At 34.9% G+C, this 22,906-nt stretch overlaps 1 protein-coding gene across 6 annotated transcripts in view; it reads right to left on the bottom strand.

Annotated features, from left to right (window-relative positions):
- Positions 1–3,366: 3,366 nt before the first annotated feature.
- Positions 3,367–22,906, bottom strand: part of STXBP5 (syntaxin binding protein 5) — a 170,726-nt gene continuing 151,186 nt past the window's right edge. For all 6 annotated transcript variants that reach the window (XM_081795781.1, XM_060616860.3, XM_060616861.3 and 3 more), the window contains 2 exons: positions 10,339–10,559; positions 3,367–8,578 (listed from right to left, as the gene is read on the bottom strand). In XM_081795781.1, the coding sequence (XP_081651907.1) occupies positions 8,537–8,578; positions 10,339–10,559 (263 nt within the window). In that variant the 3' untranslated portion in view covers positions 3,367–8,536. The remainder of the gene's footprint in view (positions 8,579–10,338; positions 10,560–22,906) is intronic.

Raw genomic sequence — 22,906 nt, 5'->3', positions numbered from 1 at the left:
TTGTGGGCTAATTTGTCTTCTAAATGAGTTTCAGAGGTTATGTATTATTCCATCTTACCATTAGTAAGGTAAGGTTAAGTAATAGAATCTTATACATGGATTCACTATTTTATCAAGAGGAGTTTTTGTTAGGAGAACCACACCACACCAGCTATTAAGATTAGTGTTTCAGACACAAATGTACAAAGAAAAGTCCTGTTCTCTCATCCATTCTGACCTGTTCAAAAGCATGGATTAAATGAAAGGGAACGTGAATTTACTAGAGGACTTCATACAGATACATGACAAATCCAAAGTAGCATGTAAGTCTTCTTTCTAGACTTTCTTATAAACATTATGGCATAGCATTTATGAACATTTTCTCAACAGCCCCCCTGGATGTGAAGATATGAAAAAGGATGTGTCTTACTGCTGGTCTCATGCTCTGGGCCAACAGTTCACACGGTAAAGGGTGGGAGGCAGTACTAGGAGGGGAGGGAGGTCACTCCTACTGGGCATGTTTTGGAAATTTGTGGGAGCTCTGTTGTTCTTCTAATGTGTAACCTTGGGATTTACATACTGAAATCCATTTTTAAAATTATTAACGACATTCATTTCATACTGGTGTATTAGGACATACCAATTAAAAAAATTACAGGTATAGGCAAGTTATATTATTACCTAGGAGCTTCATTAGAGAATAAAGGAAACATCCAAAATATCTGTGCTATGAAGGGAAAACTGGTTCTACAGAACTGCTCTAGATCAGGGTTTTCAAAGTGTGGTTTGTGGAACACCAGCACCAGTACCAGCTGGGAACTTGTTAAAAATACAGATTCTTGGGTCCTACTCCAGACTTACTAAGAAACTCTGGGGATGTGGCCCAGCAATCTGTGTTTTAACAGGGTTTCTGGGAGATTCTGATGCTCAGGTTTGAGAACCCCTGCTTAGATGAATGGTATCTGTGGTAACATTTTCTAAAATGTGGTCTTCTTCTATATCCATGCATATATATATATACACATATACACACACACATACACACACACACCCATTGAGTGTCTGGAGGTTACAGCAAGGAATAGAGATAGTGTTATTTTTTATAAAGTTTACAAATCCACCCAGTATTTAGGGGGGGGAACCCTCTGAAAACTGTAAAGAATTATAGTATTTCCCCCTAAATTGGCAAAAGTGCTTGGTTAAAAGAAACACCAAAGAGGAAAGGGATTTGGGGTGACAGGCACTGGGGTTAGGGACAGAACTGAACTGGAGGAGGTAGGGAGGGAGGGAGGAGGAGAGAAGATTCAAAGATAAACTCTGTCAGGGAGAGATGCACAAAACGGTCTTCTGTTTGGGAAGACACACTCATTTTGAAATTATAAAGATGTTGGTTAATTGTCCCTCAATATTGTTAAGCGGAACTTTAGGTCTTCCATGGATGGCAGAAAATTGCAACAGACATGAAAATGAAGAACTTGAGATTTTTTTAGTTTGCTAGTAACAACATATTCTGTATTATCTGCAACTTTGTTTTTATTAATGAAATGTGTATTATGTTGGCTTAAAAAACTTATAAAAGGCTATGGTGCTTTGCTTCTTAAAATAGTATAAAATTAGATAATATGACTAAAACTAAGGGTTGGAATATTTATGTAAGTTTTGAGTCAATAGAATATAGAGTATTGATTTTAAACAGATAAAATTTGAAAAGTAAAATGACTTAGAGAGGTTTCTTCTTGAAGAAGAACTGACAAAAGTATGATGATGTAGCAATCATATTAACTTTAAAGTGATGGAAAATAACCAGAATCTTCCTACAGATTCCTATGAAGGGTTACATTGACAAGTATCCTTCCATCTAAACAGTGGATGGCACTGTACCATTTACACAGGACACACCCTAATTGAGTTTCTTTAAAAAGACCATGAACAGAGATATGAAGACAATCTGTCTTTAGTTTCTAAAATTTTTATCATTTTATACCTAGATTTTCTGGAAAAACACTAAAAGTTTTGATAATAAACCAGATTGTTCTACCAAATGTTCTATATCACTTCATAACAGATAGGTTAGGAAGACATTTTGTCCCATATCCAAGACTTTAATAATTCTCCAGATAAAAATTAATTATAATGAAAATTAATCTTTGCAACATCTGTGGTTTTCCCTTGTTACATGCTACTAAGCTTTGGTTAAAGGCTCAGACAGTAAGGTGAGGCACGACTGCCACCATGTGGGCAGTATAATTAGATTGCAAAACTAAATAAACCTTTAACAAGAGAATTACTATATTCTTTACTTGGAAATACAATGGATATAAGTAAGTCCTGTTTGGTCTTGAGTTACATTATTCTAGATCCGTTAATGTGATGTCCATTCTTGGTACAAGTTGTTGGACACTACTTAACAGAATGCCAGTTATGGAAATTATCTACAGCCTTGTTGCTCCAACTATGTTCTACAGACCAGCAGCATCTGTATTACCTGGGAGCTTGTCAGAGATGCAGTCGACCCCACCTCAGATGCCCTGAATCCAAATCTGTATTTTAACAAGATGCCCAGGGGATTCCATACACACTACAGGCCAAGAAGTGTTCATGTACAGCTAAGTACCTACCTCCTCAACTCTCACCCCCTACAAGCACCCTCACCCCATGAAGGGAAGGCGACTTTTACCAAAAAGCTCACTTAGTTAAGAAAAATACAGTTTGTCTTACTTGAAGTACTTGATTAACTTTATCTTTGCAAATGTAGAAATCTATTTTATCTACCATTTGCTTAGGTTTAACAAATGGATTAATTCCACAATTCAGAGAAAAAATTAAAACAGATTTTCCAGAAAAAAGGGCTTGTTTAGTTTCAGGAGAGATTAGAGTATTTTATTTTGCCCAATCAGAGCCCTTCAGCATAAAGAGACATTCATATACATATATATGAACATTTTCCAGAAACATTATAATACATTTTTTTAAAATACCAGCTTATCGGTATTTATTTACAAAAATATTTCATTACCTAATTTTAAACCTTTTGCTGTGATGACATTTTGTAAAGTACAGGAATGCAAAATAACTACAAAGTTTAACACATTTTTTAGTGTTAGCAATAGTGCTTTTCTGTTTTTGTTTAAAATGAAACAGTACACAGAGATTTTTTTTTTTTTACCGTATTTAAAATTCATACTCCAGCAATTACCTTTGAGATAGTTACTGGACTGAGCAAAATTAAAAAAAATAAAATAAAAAGTGCAGCAAACTGAAAACTGCCTGCGGGCACGGTTTAAGGTATACACAAGCTAGAGCTCTATACCAAGCATGCTTGCCCCCGAAGTGGACAATGTTAGAAAAACTTATCCTTGCTCTTTTTAATATTGTTTTGGTGATGCATTTACAATGAACCAATAGTATACCTAGAAAGAAATGTTTTTCTGGTTCTAACTATCATATTAAGCAGAGGTCACACCTAAAGTATCACAGTACCGTTTATTTACAAAAACAAAATAAATAAATAAAAAATTTAAAACATGATTTACCCTCTTTGCATTGCTTTCTACTGACATGTTGAGTCTATGTTTAACTCCTCACATTGTCTTCAGTTGAAGCAAAGTTCAAACAACATGAAATACTTAGCAAAAGTATATTTAAAAAAATGAAATTCCCGAACAAATTGGATTCCATTGCCATTAGCCTATGTCCATTTTAAATGCCTGAACCAAACAACCTTCAATAAATGAATACTGACTTATTTACATCTCATACACTATAAAAATTTTAATAACTATGATCCTCATTGCAAAATACTGGCAAAACTGACATTCATGATTTTTCTGATGTAAAGAGTGCAATAAAAAGAGCAATCACATGTAGTCCTGGGCTGTACTCAATTTGTAAATGAATTGTGCTGAGTAATTTAAGACTGTATTAGTAACTGAAGAAAGCCATGTGAAAATCCTGATAATTGGGAAGTTATTAAAACCATTTAATTCAGCTGAGAAAGGTAAACTAAAGTTTTCCCTTTAATTTTTGTTGTTGTTGTTGTTGTTGTTACAACCATTTCCTGTCCACAGAACCTTATTTAAAACTCCTGTGGCAGTAAGATCACTAATATTCGCAGGAAAAATAATCCCCATAGCACTTTACAAGAAATTGATCCGTGATGAAAAGTGTAATTAACAAAAGCTGTAAACAGTATCTTCACATTCATTTGCAAATGAAAAAAACTCACTTATGGGCATAAATTTCAATCCAAGAGAACAAACACTCTAAAAGGGAAAAGAAAAAAAGGAGGACACTTAAGATAGAGAAGTGCTCTTTTTCAAAGTAAATACAGATTAAAAAGTCTAGGAATATTGATCAAGTATCAAACTGATAAGGAACAAATTCTATAAACTACAAAATAAAAACCTTCATTGACAAAAATACATAAACTCTGTTTTCATTTTTGGAAATTTATTTTTAAAAAAGGTAGAAGAAAATACCTGGAAAACTATTTTAAATATATATATATTTTAAAACAATAGTTAAGGTAGGCATCCAACAGCAAGCTGCAGCTAGTGAGAAAGATCTTGCAATTATTGTGGGCATTTTCCCCAAAGTAAAATTAATATTTGAAAATGCTCAATAGAGGGTTTTTTTTAAACCATAGTAATGATTTTCTTTCCTGTCAATGTGTGAAGACGTTTGAATAATGTATGATTCTTTAAAATTAATTGTATCTCGATATGAGATACCAATATTTCTTATTATAAGCGTAAAACATAACTTTTTGTATGGATAATATACATACTTTTTAAGTACTTCGACTTAAACTTAACAAGTTCACCATTTTTAAAATTAAAGAGTACATTTATAAAAATTTTATTTTAAAATTAAAAGTATATTCTCTAGCCATATGTATAAATATAACATGTTACTGTATGATCTTAAAACAAATCTGAAAGTGTTGCAATATTTAAGACCTAGAACACTGAAACATACAGCAAATGATCTTACTATTTTTTTTAATTGAAAACTATATAAAGCCCTATTAAAGGTTTTAAGACTATGATCAGTTTAATTATTTAAGGTGCAGCTAGCAGCATAGTCATGATTTTGGTATGTTTTATACATATGTATCACTTGATTTTAACTGAGAAATGTGGATTAACTGATAATAAAAAGTTTTCATTACCTAAAAAAGTGCAGAAAAAATTCAAGTTTAAAGTTCAGTGCTCTTTATTTTGCAAAAACAAATAAATGAAATCCCCAAAGTTAAAATGTAAAATAAATCTTTGCCACAAAAAATTTACCTTTGGATATAGCTTTTCTAATGTCATATGAGAAAATGCCTTAAGCAAAACATATATGGAATATGGAACTCAGGGTAAAACTTTGTACTCCGTGGGGTCTACCACGTGTTTTCCATTCCCTCAGCTGTCTCCCCACCACCCCCTGTAACCTAAAAATGTGGAACACTTTCAGACTTGTTTAAAACACTCACAAATCTACAGGAATAACTTCAGAGAAACCTACAATTAAGAAGTTCTAAGCAAAAGAAAAGCTTCTTTCTTTACTAGAAAGTACTGTATTTAAACTGGGATATACCACACATAACATAGACAGGTAGCAGCATTTTTTCACATCCATAAAGAAAATTGAATTAAGAAGTTAATAACAGCTCAGATCAATAACCATTTTTGGAAACGCTCCGTACAAATGAAATGCAAACCCAGGGGATTAAGATGATGCAAAACTTCAAATGGATGTAATACACAGAATTTGTCAGAGTGTAAGATTTCAAATAACTTTTTAAGCAAATACATATGAATTTTAGCTTGAAGAGTGAACTGGATATATGGCACATATAGGCAAACAACTTCCTATTGACAAACTGCTAATCAATGAATACTTCAATGACTTTAGAGCCAACGACACATGAAACAAAGAATAATGTCCTCAAATGAGGATATGGAGATATGGAGGAAGCACACACACATCTTTCACTTTTCTAATATTTTTGACTCTTTTTTTTTTTTGGTTTATTTTCCTGAAATCCTGGCTTGCTGGTGACTGTTACTTTTTGCGCTTAAAAAGAAAAAAAATAGAGATGTTCTCTCTCAAATTACAATAAATTCCCTGGGTTAGTTATTACTGCAGACTGTCTCTTATCTACAGACTGAATCAAGTATAACTCAGAGAAGCTATTTCCTATTCTCAAAAATACTTCAAGCCTTCTAATCCTAAGTGAGTTTCTAGTTTGCTGTGCATAATCTGTAGATTAATTTAAAAATGAAATAAAATAACTCAAAATATTGATTTTAACATTTTCTTATAAAATCCATCTCCGATAAATGTATCTACTTCTCTATTTGAAAATAATTACAGGATTAGCTCATTTTATATACAACAGGAAAAATGACAGTGAAAATAAAGTTGATGTACAATTAACACAAAATAACACAGCAAATTAAACAGTTGGAGCTAATATGCCCTTCTACGAAATGGGGAATCGTCAGTTTATTACTTTACTTAACGCTTCTCAACTTCAAATCCTTTAACTGTTGATATAATTGAGGACACTCTTAAAACTGTACCTTTAAAAAGGGCCTAATACTTCCTGTGACAGATCATGGAACAACGGGTTTATTAGATAATACAGGATACAAATTAAGCCATCTGTAAACTCCTGAATGTTCATCATACTGCTGACATTAACTAAACAGAAATATGTTATCTGTAGGTATTTTCTACAAATTCAGAAACTTTTGAAAATGACTTCTGAAATGTTTTGGCTTGATCAATTATCTCTATCACATATATTTAGTCCCTCCATAATGATATTTAAAGTAAATTTTAATGTAAACTTTTGTATCCCATAGTGCACATTATAAAAATGTAAACATAAAAGCTTTATTAATGAAAATAACCAAGAGGAAAAAACGCCTAACAGACTGTGCGAAATTAAGGTGTTGTACATATACCTTTAATGATCCTATGGGATAGCAAAACAACCATCAAGTTTGCTATCAATTTGTGCTCTGATTCTCTCTTACGGAAAAAAAGAAAACTGTTTTAAGCAATTTTTTATAGAAGAAAATATTTAAATTTCATTAACAGTAAGTGTAATGCTTCTATTTTGCTCCTCCTTTGTTGCCTTAAGAACAATCAGTAATAATCTCAGATGAGCCTGCATTATGAGATTACTTCCTTCCAAGCCATCTCGTTCCTGTCTGCAATGCTCTTCTAGGAACCAATCATTTATTGTCCACTGATGGTCTCATTTGTATTATACTCCAATACAGAAATAATTTAGTTACCAAAATGCACATATTTTCCTTTCCTTTTGGCTTTTTAAAACCTTGAAAGGACATGTACAGATTTATAGTATATTTCTACAGAAAATATTTTGTAGGTCATCAGACTAGACTCTTATATAGATAATTATTGACAAGAGATGCTTGTAATTTTCCATGCGACAGCATGTGCACTAAGATTTAATTGGCTCATCACCTGAGTGTACTGGAACTGTTAGCAAATAAAGGGCATTTTAAAAAGGGAGCTGAGCATTTTAGTGAAATAAAGAAACATTTTTTTAAGCAATTTTAATTAAATAATGCAAAGGTACATTTGGTTAAACATTTTATAAAAATTCAAGCAAAATTAAAAATTTAGCCAATTTCAACATTTCTACAAAGGTAACCAGTAACTATTTTGGTCAAATCCACCTTTAGCTGAATTAATGAGAACAAGGACAAGGGACATTGAAGTATTCTCCTCACCACAATGGAGGTTTTTCTCACTTTCCACACTGTATAGCCACTACATGGAAACTCCCAGAATGATGAGCAGTTCAGTCATGCTCTACACTTTTCTTTTCAATGAAAAGTGATGTATCACCTTGTTTTGCTTTTGACAAAATATGGACTAAACACAAATATACAATAACAAGAATCCAAGAGTAGCCCATACACAAGTCAACTATGTGTATGTTTTTATTATTTAAAGCCCACCATTCAGCTTATCTGTCTAAAGATATGGTAACAAACAGTTTGTTTCTTTTTCACTAATGATACTGATGACCAGTCTGTTTAAGGAAGGGAAAGTCCAAGACAGCTGTTCATAATTCAGTCAGTGACACAAACGTAACTATTTCAGCTTCAGGACCTCTGACTTATTGCCTCTCCCTCAAAGAGGTCAAACACTGAAGGCAGATACGACAGCACAAACTCTTTTGGCATATGCAAGTTTAATACAGGAATGATCCAGGAATAGTCCCTGCCAGGTCTCCTCGACATCCCCCTTTGTTTCTTCGTCTGTAACACGTGACCTGCTTAGTTCCCAAACCGTCACCTCAGAGCTGGCACACACCATAGACTCCACTTTGAGTGTCTGTGGACACTCCTCCTCAGTTAAAGCCACATGACTGAGGGAAAACAGTGCGTGATTGTGCTAGGAAAGAACAGTATCCAGTGACGAACATCCCTTTAATGTTAACTTTCCTAAAGTGAAATCGAGAAAATAAAAAAGGAAAATTCTTTTTCCTTCTGGCTGACGTTGTACTTAGTTGGATTTCTAGCTGTCAGAACTGGTACCACTTCTTGTCTTTGTATTTCAACATCATCTAGAGGGGAGAAAACACGAAAAACATTTTTAAAAAATGCCAGAATGACAACATTTATGTGATAAATCATTGCCATGTTTTTCCAAAATATATCATTCGGAAGGATTCTACAGTGTTACTATGTTGCTTACTTCAAATAATTTGATATAGAAAGCAGTAAGAACTGTTCCATTTAGAGGAAAAAAAAAAGACCGTAACCATTAAGAACTGTAGCCTAGAAGGTCCTCTTATTTCTTAGAGATGTGACATAATTCAACTTTGGCTCAGTAGATTCTTTGGTGACCTAAGGTAATACCTTACAAATAAGGTAATTTTCAGTTCTCTGGTTTGAACTAAAAATGAGGTTAAAGAACGTGGGGAATGAGAGGTTGGAAACACTACTCTTGCTCCCATCCGAAATTTCCTGAGCCCATAGTCTTGAGCCAGGCACTATACAGCAGTCTTTCCCGACACGACTTCATTTGGTTCTCACAACTTTATGGGTTAGAGATTATTATTTTCCTCATCTTATAAAGGAAGAAAATGAGGCTCATATGGGTTACCCAAGGTAACACAAAAGTGAAACTGGTATCTCAGCACACATAGTCTTATACAAGAACCCATGAGCTTAACCACCTCAATGTATTGTCTTCACAGACTCTTAAATACGGCTCACAAACAACATTTGGTACAAGGGAAAAGCTAACAGTTTGAGACAAAGCTCTTGGCTAAATATTTAGAGTGTGGATATTCTGAAATCAGCTCAAGGGTTATATGCATTAGAGATCGCAGTCAGATGCAGGGTTATGCCAACAAAATTCTTGACCTAGATTGAAGGTCATGAGCCTGTATCTGAGGTGTGTGTCAGCACTGTGAAAGCATCTCCAAATCTCTTTGAAGCCCTGGACAAATCTCTCCCAGGTCAAGTTACCTCTTTCATGCATTCCAGATGTCAGCATTCTTGAGCAAGGAAAAGATGACTTTTGAATGAAAGATTTAAAGAGCTGCTGATAGATTGGTTATTCAAATATAAAAATAATTTTAATAAGGTTTCTTCAGGTAACAAACTAAAAACGTCCTCAAGGCCTAGGCTAGGAACTCAATGTGTACAGCAGCCCAGTGGAAAGCATCAAGGACTGGCAGACTATGTGTCAAAATGAAGATGTAGAGTCTACCGAAGGGGCCTTTAAATCCAATTTTTTAAGTGTTATTATGCTGGCCAATAAAGCATATTTGTAAGAAGGCCAGCTAGGGGTCCCTTCTTAAAGTATGTTTCTAAGATCCACCACGATTCCTGAATTCATCAAGATGAATTCATTGTAAAAATCCATCTCATTAGCCCTCTGGATGAATTGGTCTACAGACAGATTTAGTATTGTCTACTTGAATAAAAATGGTTGTCAATTTTAGTTATTTAGATCTAAAGAATCAAGAGAAGCAAATGATTTCCTTTTCTAGAAATTAGTAGTAACATCTGAGCCTTCTGCATTCTCTAAAAACAGTTGCAAAGCCATTGGTTTTATTTACAAAATTTACAAAAAGCCTGAAGGTGAGCAGGTTCCTTCAAAATTTATAAACTTCAGTAAGAGAACAAAGGCTACTGAGACATATCCTTGTCGTGGTTCCCTCTGGTGGCAAGAATCAGGAACTTGATTGTACAGAGAATAAATGAAAGTTCTCCTGAAGAAATATAATAGCTATTAAAAGAAAAAAAAAAAAAACAATTTTCATACTTGCTTCACCTAGATTATTTTGTTTAAATATTTGTCTGCTAGACATACCTCATGAGCATGTTTAGAAAACGAATCTGCACTAGACAACATAGCTGCGGTTCTTTCTTCCAGATCACCAAGCTTCTGCCCTCTTTCATCTAGGGCCAACCTGGCTCGTGCTAATTCACCGACGACTCCAGATGCCGCCCCTTTCACACCTTCGATGCCACCTGGGCCAGGGATATGCTGTGCAAGACTCCTTGAAGCCTTTCCTGAGGACGATTCTCCAACTGAATGATTTGATAAATGAAAGAGTAACTCAAGAAATGAAAATTTTATTAATATATATGATACTAGTATACTTGACAACATTAAAACACAATTTTCAGGTTGACATTGACAACAAATTGAAATATATATATATTCACTTTATGTTTTTCATTATAATGATTTTAATAATTTTTTAGGTTTTTAAACGTGTAAAAACAGAATGTATATTAATAGTGTCCTCTATACTAGTTTATGTCACAAAACTTGTGTAAAAAGGTACTAATAATTCTTTCTTGCAATGAATAATAGGTATACTGATACTAGTTTACATAACAGTAAAAATTACCTAGGTGTGCAAAAAATTAAAGATAAATTAAACATACAGATTTGATTTAGTTTCTTCCATGCTTTCTCATCCTTTAAATACTGTGCTTAGGTTTAGAAGTAGAGGAAAATGCAGAATTCATTTATTATTCTACTTTAGTCTCCAAAAGTTGTAGATACGCTGAATCTCTTTCTTTCACTCCATTTATCTTGTCACTTACAAACAGACCAATTTTTTTCCCTTCAAAAGATCTCAGGAATTCACTGCTTCCTTTCCCTCCATAATCCAGACCTTGATTCCCTAATATCTAGGTTAGTGTAAAAGTCTTACATTATGTTAAAGACTGAGGTCAGATTTCCCCTCTTCCCTCAGCATACATTTCTTTCGCTGGAAATATAATTCACATACCATAAAATTTGCCCCTGAATAATTCAGTAACTTTTAGTTTATTTAGAAGGTTGTTTAACCACCATCACTATCTAATTCCTAAACATTTTCATGACTTCAAAAAAATAAATATAACAAAAAAACCAAAACCAAAAAACAACCCCATCCTTATTAGGAGTCACTTTCCATTCCTGCTTCTTCTCAGTCCTTGGCAATCAACAATCTACTCAGTCTTTATAAATTTTACTATTCTGAACATTCATATAAATGGATTCATACAATATGTGGTCTTTGTATCCAGCTTCTTTCACTTAAAATAATGTTGTCAAGGCCCAACATGTTGTAGCACACATTGGTACTTCATCCCTCCTAATGACTGAATAATATTCGATTGAATGGATATATGACATTTTATCAGTTCATCAGTTGATGGACCTTTGAGTTGTTTCTACTTTTTGGCTATTATGAATAGCTGTTAATGAACATTTGTACAAGTTTTTGTGTGAACATATATTTTCAATTCTCTTGGGTGTACACCAAGGAGTGGAATTGTTGAGTCATGTTTTAACTTTTTGAGGGACTTTCAGCTCTCCAGAGAGATTACAGCATTTTTATATTTCTACCAGCAATGTAGGAGATTTTCAATTTCTCCACATTCTTGCAAACATTTATTTTAAATTTCTTAATGTTTTATTTATTTTTGAGAGAGAGAGCAAGCAGATACAAGCGGGGGAGGGGCAGAGAGAGAGGGAGACAGAATCGGAAGCAGGCTTCAGGCTCTGAGCTGTCATTGGAGGGCCCGACGACGTCGGGCTGGAATTCGTGAACTGCAAGATCATGACCTGAGCCAAAGTCAGACAGCTAATGGACTGAGCCACCTAGCTGCCCACCCCTCATGCAAACATTTATTATTGAACAGCTTTTCAATGACAGCCATTCTAGTGTGAAGTGGCATTTATCTGATTTCCACTTCCCTAATGACAAGTGATGATGTAGATCTTTTCATCATCTACATCATTATTGGCCATTTGTATATTTTGTCTGGAGAAAAGTCTATTCAAACCCATTTAAAAACTGGGCTATTTTTCTTTTTACTGTTAAGTTGTGAGAATTCTTTATATATTTTATTTTATTAAAAAAATTTTTTTTTAATGTTTATTTATTTTTGAGACAGAGAGAGACAGAGCATGAACAGGGGAGGGTCAGAGAGAGGGAGACACAGAATCTGAAACAGGCTCCAGGCTCCGAGCTGTCAGCACAGAGCCCGACGCGGGGCTCGAACTCACAGACTGCGAGATCGTGACCTGGCTGAAGTCGGACGCTTAACCGACTGAGCCACCCAGGCGCCCCTCTTTATATATTTTAAATATTAGACTCTTACCAGATTCCAGATATGTCACATATAGGATTTGTAGTATTTTATTACTATCTGTGGGTTGTCTTTTCATTTTCTCGACAGCGTTCTTTGATTTTTAATTTTAATGAAATCCAATTTATTTTTTTCTTTGGTTGCTTGTGATTTAGATGTCACATCTAAGAAACCGCTGGCTAATCTAAGGTCACAGAGATTTATACCGATGCTTTTTTCTATCACTTTTACAGTTTTAGCTCATACATTAAGGTCACTGATCCATTTTGAGTTATGTATGGTATGAGGTGGGGAAACAACTTTATTCTTTTGCATGTGGATATCCAGCTGTCCCCACCATCTGTTGAACAGACCATTCTTTCACCTTTGGATTTTCTTGGCATTCTTGTAGAAAACCAATTAACCATACATGTATGGACTTATTTCTGGATTCTCAATTCTATTCCATTGATCTATATTACCTGTCCTTATGCCACTACTGCACTATCTTGATGATTATAGCTTTGTAGTAAATTTACAAATTGAAACGTGTGAGTCCTCGATCTTTTTTCTTCTTTAAACAATTTTTGTGTATATGTGGCTGTTTTGGATCCTTTCCATTTCCATGTAAATGTTAGGAACAGTTTCTTTCTTTCTTCAAAAAAAATAGTTGCGATTTTGACAGGGATTGTGTTGAATGCACAGATCAACTTGAGGAGCATGGCCATCTTCCCAATATTAAATCTTCCAATCCATGAACATAGGATGTCAATCCACTTATCTATGATTTAATTTCTTTAAATGATGTTTTTAAGTTTTTAGTGCATTTTACACTTCTTTTGTTAAATTATTCCTAAGTACTTTATCTTTTTGATATTATCAGAAATGGAACTGTATTAAATTTTCAGTTTCTTCACTGCTAGTATATGAAGAAAAGCAATTGATTATTTACATTGATCTTGTTAAATTATTCCTAAGTACTTTATCTTTTTGATATTATCAGAAATGGAACTGTATTAAATTTTCAGTTTCTTCACTGCTAGTATATGAAGAAAAGCAATTGATTATTTACATTGATCTTGTACCTTGCAATCTTGCTGAACTTGTTTATAATTTATATATACATATATAACATATATATAAAAATATAAAACATACACATATAGAAAATATATATAACATATACATAAATGTATATAACATATATATGTATATATATATAGATTCCTTAAAATTCTCTATTTGTAAGATTAGTCATCTACAAATACAGACTTTTGCTTCTTCCATTCCAATATGCATGCCCTTTAGTTCCTTTTCTTACCTAATTGTCCTGGTTAAAGCTTTTAGTACAAGGCTAAAAAGAAGAGCTAAAACCCTTTGAATTTCCATCTAAAGTTTAGTATCAGTTACAAAATTTGGGGGGGTTGTTGATAAGGACTTCATTAAGTGTATATTTGCGTGTGTATACATACATCAGTTTTGGGAGAATTGATGCCTTTTACTGAATCTTTTTTTTTTTTTTTAATATTTATTTTTGAGACAGGGAGACAGAGCGTGAGTGGGGGAGGGGCAGAGACAGAGGGAGACGCAGAATCTGAAACAGGCTCCAGGCTCTGAGCTGTCAGCACAGAGCCTGATGTGGGGCTCAAACCCACGAACCGTGAGATCATGACCTCAGCCAAAGTTGGATGCTCAACCGACTGAGCCACTCAGGTGCCCCAAGAATCTTTTAATGCATGAACATAGTATATTTCTCCTTTTATTTGGGTCTTTAACTTCTTTCAACAAACTTCTATAATTTTCTATTTTCCCTATAGAGGTCCTAAACATCTTCTGTTAAGATGCATATCTAAGTATTTGACCTTTTTTTTTTTTTTTTTAAATATGATTGTGGTAGGTAGAATAATGTCCACCACTCCTCTCAAAGATGACCATAATCTAATTCCTGGAACCTGTGACTTTTACCTTACATAGGAAAAGGAAGTTTGTTGATATGATTAAGTTAAGGACCTAGAAATAGATTATCCAGGTAAACCCAATGTAATCACAAGCAAAGAGCTTTTCCTAGCTATGGGCAGAGAGAGAGATGTGGCTTCAGAAAAATAGATAAAACAAAGTTGCTATCTTTGATCCTTTAGGGCGATTACATCCTCTTATCCTTTGTTATCTTTTTTTTTCTTTTCTTTTTTATTTTTATTTCTGATAGTGTTTACTTGTGCCTTCCTTTTTTCTTGCTCAATTTCACCAGAAATTTAACAATTTTATTAGATTTTTAAAGAATCAACTTTTGGTTTGATTTTTTCTACTGTATATTTATTTACTAAGTCATTACTGTCTTATTATCCTCTATTTTCTTTGGTTTATTAAATGCTGTGTTTTCTATCTTTTTGAGACGGCTGTTCCGTTCACTCACTTTTATGTTTTCTTTTCCTAATAATATTGTATATATACTAATCAATATATACATTTTAAGTGTTTATTTATTTTTTGAAAGGGAGAGAATACAAGCAGGGGAGGGGCAGAGAGAGAAGGAGACACAGAATCTGAATCAGGCTCGAAGCTCTGAGCTATCAGCACAGAGCTTGACATGGGGCTTGAACTCATGAACTGCGAGATCATGACCTGAGCTGAAGCCGGACAATTAACTGACAGAGCCACCCAGGCGCCCCTATAAATATCAATATTACTTTAGATGCTTACCAATGATTATGAATTGACACATGGGTTATTCAAAACTGTATTAATTTTCAAACGTGGCATTTAAAATTAGCTTTGTTACTAATTACAAGCATAACTGCATTGTGATTAGGTCACAAACAATTAACTTCAATCCTTTGAAATATAATTTTTAAAAAACTGTCTAACACATGGTCAACTTAAAAAAAAACAAGTTTTTAAAATATAAGTTTCAAACATAAAGGAAAGTACAAGAACTGTATAATAAACATCCATATACTCATTATCTAATTTTGGTAATAGGTAACATTTTTTGACATATGGGTGTCTATATGTAAAATTTTTGAATATTTAAAATTCATTATAGACATTATGACATTTTACTCAAAATAATTCAGCATACATCTGTAATTTCTCTACAAATACATTTTATGACCATTCTGTCTGTGCTTAAAAATCATGTATTCTGCAATGTTCTGTATCTCTTCATTAGTTTTAATTTCATTAATTGTTTTGTTCATGCCTTCTATATCCTTTACTGACTTTACTGCTGTCTGCTTTTGTATCTCAATCAATAGGCATATTAGCAGTTCCCACTATGATTGGGAAATGGTCTCTCTCTTCTAGTAGTTATATGAATTTTTTTAAATATATTTTTTAGTGAAATTATAAGGTATGGGGCGCCTGGGTGGCTCAGTCGGTTGAGCGTCCAACTTCGGCTTGGGTCATGATCTTGCTGTCCATGAGTTCAAACCCCGTGTCGGGCTCTATGCTGACAGCTTGGAGCCTGGAGCCTGTTTCAGATTCTGTGTCTCCCTCTCTCTCTGCCCCTCCCCTACTCATGCTCTGTCTCTCAAAAATAAATAAATATTAAAAGAAATATATAAGGTGCACTCAGTGAATGCACAAAACAGATGGGATAAATAGAAAACACATAAAGTATGGCAGACTTAAATATAAATAACCATAGTAATTATGCCCTTAATTTAAAAGGCAAAGATTGGGGTGCCTGTGTGGCTTCACTTGGTTGAGCATCTGACTCTTGACCTTGGCTTAAGTCATGACCTCACGGTTCATAAGATGTGTCAGGCTCTGTGCTGGTGGCATGGAGCCTGCTTGGGATTCTTTCTCTCCCTCTATCTCTGTCTCTCCCCTGCTTGTACACACACATACTCTCTCTTTCAAAATAAATATTAAAAAAAGAAATTACAACATGCATCCTTAGCTTATTAAAAGCTGTTAGATACTCTTAAAAAATCTCTTTAAAAATGTGTCATCTCAGATCACCTTAAATTCAATTACTCTTTGTGACTCTCTTGATTTTATACGATTTTTTGTGTATTTATGTATTTTTTATGAGTGTACTATTTTTCTTTGTGTTTGTATATGTGTATACACATACCATAAGACTTTGCTTTACAGTTGTAAAGATTATATTCATTATATTTATGCATGAACTTATTACTTTCTTTCCAGAACATTGTTTCCTGCATCTCTGACATTCCATGGAGGATTAGTACAGCCTTTAGAGTTTCCTTTAGTGTGGTGGCAAGTCTTATTAATTTATTCCCCTAAAAATGTCTCATTCCTGAAGGCTATTTTCTTTGAGTATAGAAATCTACATTAAGTACTGTCTTCTGTCAACATACAGAAGATCATCCCATTATCTTTGGCTGTTGAGAAATCAGTATATAGCTTGTTAAAGGATACCTCATTTTCTTCTAGCCACCTCAAATATTTTCTTTTTTGTCTTTGATATACTCTATTTTCATGTGACATATATAGCTGTGAATTTTTTAAAAAATATCCTTGGAATACATTAGGTTTTTTGACTGTGTGAATTGGTATCGTCTATCAATTATGAGAGATTTCCAACCATATGTCTTTATGTATTGCTTCTTCTTCACATTCTTTCCTCTTTCTTTCTTGAGAAGTCTAAACACTTGTTAGAACTTCTCACTGCAACTTCTATTTCTTTTATCTTCTTTGTATTTTACATCTTTTTGGTTTCTCTGTGCTACATTCTGGATCATTTATTTTGCCTATTTTCAAGCTATGTAATTCTCTCTTCAGTTGTGTAAAACTTGTGGTTAAATTTATCTACTCAGCTTTTAATTTCTGTTTTTGAATCTTTCAGTTCTAGAATTTCATTTTAGTTTATACATTTGTTGTGTTGATTTTTATAGTTTTCAGTTATCTGATAAAATGTTCAGGCATGGTACTTATACTTACAAACATAATATACATAACTATTTTATAGTTTGTGTCTGATAATTATAATATTTGAAGTACCTGTGATTCTGTTTCTGCTTTTTCTGTTTCATTGTTCACGGTGTTGGTCACTAGTGTTGCTGGTTAATTTGGATGACATATTTGAAAATTATTTCTAGAAATAATTTGAGGATTTGCAATATGTAACCTTCCATTAGAGAACATTTTCATTTGCTTTTGCCAGATGTTGAGCACTTGAGCAGTCTGAAAAAATACTTAAATAAGGTTGAAAGTTTTCTGGTACACTCAGATAATTTAAAGCTAATCTGTCTGTGTGTAGGAGGGCTAATCTATTTCCAGATCACCTTTAGTCTTAAGCTGTGGCCTTTTGGTTCCTTGCAAAGAGAAGTTGTTTATTAAGATCCCCAGTCTTGAGAGGAGTGAAGATGGCAGAGAAGTAGGGGCACCCTGAGCTTTCCTTGTCCCTCAAACACAGCTGTACGGAGTCAGATCACCTGGAATACCCAAGAAATTGATCTAAGAACTGGCAGAAGGATCTCCATGGTTGGAGGGAGACAGTGTGGCAGGTGCGTGGAAGTGAACTGGGGGAGAGAAAAATGGTGGTGCATGGAGGAATCCTTTCCATGGAGGACAAAAGGGAGAGAAAGAGAGAGGGGTTGAGACAGTGTGACACTGGGTTTGCACGAGAGGAAAACCATTCTGGACCATGGACTGGGGAAGGAGTGTCACACGTTTTTGTTTGTTTGTTTGTTTGTTTTTGCAAACAGCACACGGAGCTCACACTCTGAGGTTTTTGAAGTGTGCAACTTTCTCCAGAGCAGAGTTGTGGTGCACGTTCCCGGGGAGAAGGAGGGAGCTGGCCCCGGAGTACACAGCGTGGTGTAGGGATCTCCTGAGCTGGGCGCACTGGGAGAGAACAGTCCCCTTCTTGGACTACTTGTGGAAGAGGTTATATTGCTTCTCCAAGGACAAAAGACCTGTAGGCACCAGCAAAAGGCCTTTTCATCAGCAGGGGACAGAGGTACACCCAGAGGGCATATAACCTTGTTGCTGCTTTTAGTGGTGCTGCACCATAGATTCCATGCACTGTGCAGGCCTGGGATTGTCTTTCGGAGACAAGGGACATCGGACACAGCATGGAGAGGCTGCAGTGCCAGATCCTTTAGGATTTTGAGTTTTGAATCCCAGGTGTGTGCCAAAGAAAAACGCAGGACAGCTGTGGTGCAGGGCGAGCTGACTGCCCTTGCTATTCTGCCTGAACAGCAGAGAGTGTGAGATCCCCTATCTGGGGACAAGAGACTGGGTGGTGTCATTATCCCCAAAACACCAACTCAGTGGGACATCAGAGAGCAACACAGTGGCCACCAGTGGAGGTGGGACCAGTTTACACCAGACCCCAACCCCCTGTGCATGGCCACTGTTCATTTACTGGGGCAAGACAGTGATTCTGAGCCAATCAATGCAGCAGGCCTCTCCTCCAGGAGACCAGCACAGACAACACCCCCCTGCACCAAGTGCACTGAAAATGAGGTGCTTCAATATAACATCTGCAGATCTGATGAAAACAGGACCAGGCTTACTTTTTTTTTTTTTCTTCTTTTTTTTTTCTTTTGGAATCAGGCTCATAGTTTTTTGTTTGCTTTTTTCCATTTCCTTTTCTCTTTTTTAATTGGATCAGTCTTCTTTTTTTTTTTTTTTTTTTTTCTTTTTCTTCCTTTTTTCACTTCTTTTTCTTTGGAATCAGGCTTATAATTTTTTCATTATCTGTTTTTTTTTTTTCCCATTCCTCTTCCTTTCCTTTTTGGGATCAGGCTTTTTCCCCCTTATTTTTCAGGCTTATTTTAACAAACAAATCAAAGCACACCTAGTTAAAGGCCCAAGTACTCCCCACTGCAGGTAAGGAGGAGTCCTATAGAGGACTGACCAGTGGGAAAGAGCAGCCAAAACACAACAGCAGAGTGCACATAGCATATACCAGAAAAACTTCCTGAAGTGCTAGGCCCTGGACAGTATATGACCCTTTTATAATACAGCATTACTCTCAGATACAGGTAACATAACATACTTTCAAAACATGCAAAAGACAGAAACTAAGCCAAAATGACAAGATGGAGAAATTCTTCCCAAAAGAAATGTTGAGAAGAAATCACAGCCAGGGACTTACTCAAAACAGAGATAAGCAATATATCTGAACAAGAATTTAGAACAACAGTCATAACACTACTAGTGGGCTTGAAAAAAGCACAGAAGACACAAGAGAAATCCTTGCTACAGAGATCAAAGACCTAAAAGCTAGTCAGGCTGAAAGAAAAATGCTGTAACTGAGACGCAAAACCTACTCGATAGAGTCATGATGAGGACTGAAGAAGCAGAGGAGAGGATAGGTGATAAAATTATGGAAAATAATGATACTGAAAGGAAGAGGGAAAGAAAACTATTAGATCACAAGGGGAGACTTAGGGAACTTAGTTATTCCACAGAGTGAAACAGTATTTGTATTATAGGAGTCCCAGAAGAAGAAAAGCGAGAAAAAGGTTAGGTTTATTTGAGCAAATCTTAGCTGAGAACTTCCCTAATCTAGGGAAGGAAACAGACATCCAAGTCCAAGAGGCACAGATGACTCACCTTAAACAAAACAAAACAGAACAACAGGTCAACACCATGGCATATCACAGTGAAACTTGCAAAATACAAAGATACAGAGGGAATTCTGACAGCAGCTAGGGACAAAAGGTCCTTAACCTACAAGGGTGGACACATAAGGCCAGAAACAAACCTGTCCGTTGAAACTTTGCAGGCCAGAAGGGAGTGGCAGGAAATATTCAATGTGCTGAATAGGAAAAATATGCAGCCAAGAATCCTTTATCTAGCAAGGCTGTCATTTAGAATAGAAGGAGAGATGCTTTCCCAGACAAAACTAAAGGAGTTTGTGACCACTAAACCAGCCCTGCAAGAAATTTTAAGGGGTACTCTTAGAGTGGAGAAGAAAAAAAAAAAAAAAAAAAAAAGACCAAAGCAACAAAGGCTACAAATGACCAGAGAAATCACCAGAAACATCAACTCTACAGGCAACATAATGGCACTAAATTCATATCTTTCAATAATCACTTTGAATGTAAATGGACTAAATGCTCTAATTAAAAGACATAGATATTAGAATGGAAAAACAAAACAAAACAAGATCCATCTATATGCTGGTTACAGGAGACTCATTTTAGACTTAAAGATACCTATAGATTGAAAATGAGGGGATAGAGAACCATCTATCATGCTAATGAACGTCAAAAGAAAGTCAGAGTAGCCATCCTTGTATCAGACAAACTAGATTTTACAATAAAGACTGTAACAAGATTAAACCAGATGGACTGAACAGATAGATTCAGACATTTCATCCTAAAGCAGCAGAATACACATTCTTCTCGAGTGCACAAGGAACATTCTCCAGAATAGATCACATCCTGGGTCACAAATAAGCCCTCAACAGGTACGAAAAGATCGAGATCATACCATGCATATTTTCAGATCACAATGCTATGAAACGTGAAATCAACCACAAAAAAAAATTTGGAATGTCTTCACATACATAGAGGTTAAAGAACATCCTACTAAAGAATGAATGATTGGGTTAACCAGGAAATTAAAGAAGAAATAAAAATATACATGGAAGCAAATGAAAATGAAAACACAACAGTTCAAATTCTCTGAGATGAAGCAAAGGCAGTCCTAAGAGAAAACTATACTGCAATTCAGGCCTATCTCAAGAAGCAAGAAAGGTCCCAAATACACAATCTAACCTTACACCTAGAGGAGACAGAAAAGAAACAGCAAATGAAGCCGAAAGCCAGCAGAAGGGAAATAAATAAAATTACAGCAGAAATAAATGACAGAAACAAAACCAGTAAAACAGATCAAAGAAACTTAAGAGTTGGTTCTTTGAAAGAATAAACAAAATTGATAACCCCCTAGCCAGACTTATCAAAAAGAAAAGAGAAAGAACCCAAGTAGATAAAATCATGGATGAAAAGAGATCACAACCAACACCACAGAAATATAAACAATTATAATAAGGGAATACTATGAAAAATTATATTCCAACAAACTGTGAAATCTGGGAAAAAATGGACAAATTCCATTTTTTTTGGAATTTGGAAACTCACAAATAACCAAAACTGAAACAGGAAGAAATAGAAAATTTGAACAGACCCATAACCAGCAAAGAAACTGAATCAGTAATCAAAAATCTCCCAACAAACAAGAATCCTGAGCCAAGTGGTCTTCCCAAGGGAATTCTACCAGACATTTAAAGAAGAGTTAACGCCTATTCTTCTTAAACTGTTCCAAAAAATAGAAATGGAAGGAAAGCTTCCAAACTCATTCTATGAAGCCAGAATTATTTTGATTCCACAACAAGACTCCATTAAAAAGGAAAATTACAGGCCAATATCTCTGATGAAACTGGATGCAAAGATTCTCAACAAGGTATTAGCAAATCAAATTCAACAGTACATTAAAAGACTAATTCATTGTGATCAAAAGGGATTTACTCCTGGGCTGCAGGGTTGGTTCAATATTCACAAATCAATCAATTTGATATACCACATTAATAAAAGAAAGGATAAGAGCCATATAATCCTGCCAATAGATGCAGAAAGTGTTTGACAAAATACAGCATCAATTCTTGATAAAAACTCTCAACAAAGTAGGAACTGATGGGACATACCTCAACATCACAAATGCCATATATGAAAGACCCATAGCTAATATCATCCTCAATGGGGAAAAACTAAGAGCCTTTCCCCTATAGACAGGAATAAGACAAGGATGCCCACTCTCACCATTACTATTTATTTAACATAGTATTGAAAGTCTTAGTCTCAGTAATCAGACAATAAAAAGAAATAAAGGGCATAAAAACTGGCAAGGAAGAAGTTAAACTTTCACTATTTACAGATGACATGACACTCTATGTAGAAATCCCAAAAGACTCCACCAAAAAATTGCTAGAACTAGTACATGAATTCAGCAAAGTTGCAGGATGTAAAATCAATGTGCAGTAATCCGTTGCATTTCTATACACCAATAATGAAACAACAGAAAAAGAAATAAAGGAATCAATTCCATTTACAATTGCACAAAAACAGCAAGATACCTAGGAATAAACCTAACTAAAGAGGTAAAAGATCTGTACTCTGAAAACTATAGAAGATTTATGAAAGAAACTGAAAAGAACACAAAGAAATGAAAAAGCATTCCATGCTCATGGATTGGAAGAACACTGTTAAAATGTCTATACTACTCAAATCAATCTACATATTTAAAGCAATCCCTATCAAAATACCACGAGCATTTATTGCAGAGCTAGATCAAACAATCCTAGAATTTGTATGGAACCACAAAAG

Source organism: Panthera onca, chromosome B2 (assembly GCF_046562875.1).
Source record: "Panthera onca isolate mPanOnc1 chromosome B2, mPanOnc1 haplotype 2, whole genome shotgun sequence".
Lineage (NCBI taxonomy): Eukaryota > Metazoa > Chordata > Mammalia > Carnivora > Felidae > Panthera > Panthera onca.
The sequence above is the reverse complement of the archived record's forward strand: the minus strand, read 5'-3'. Positions and strand labels throughout refer to the sequence as shown.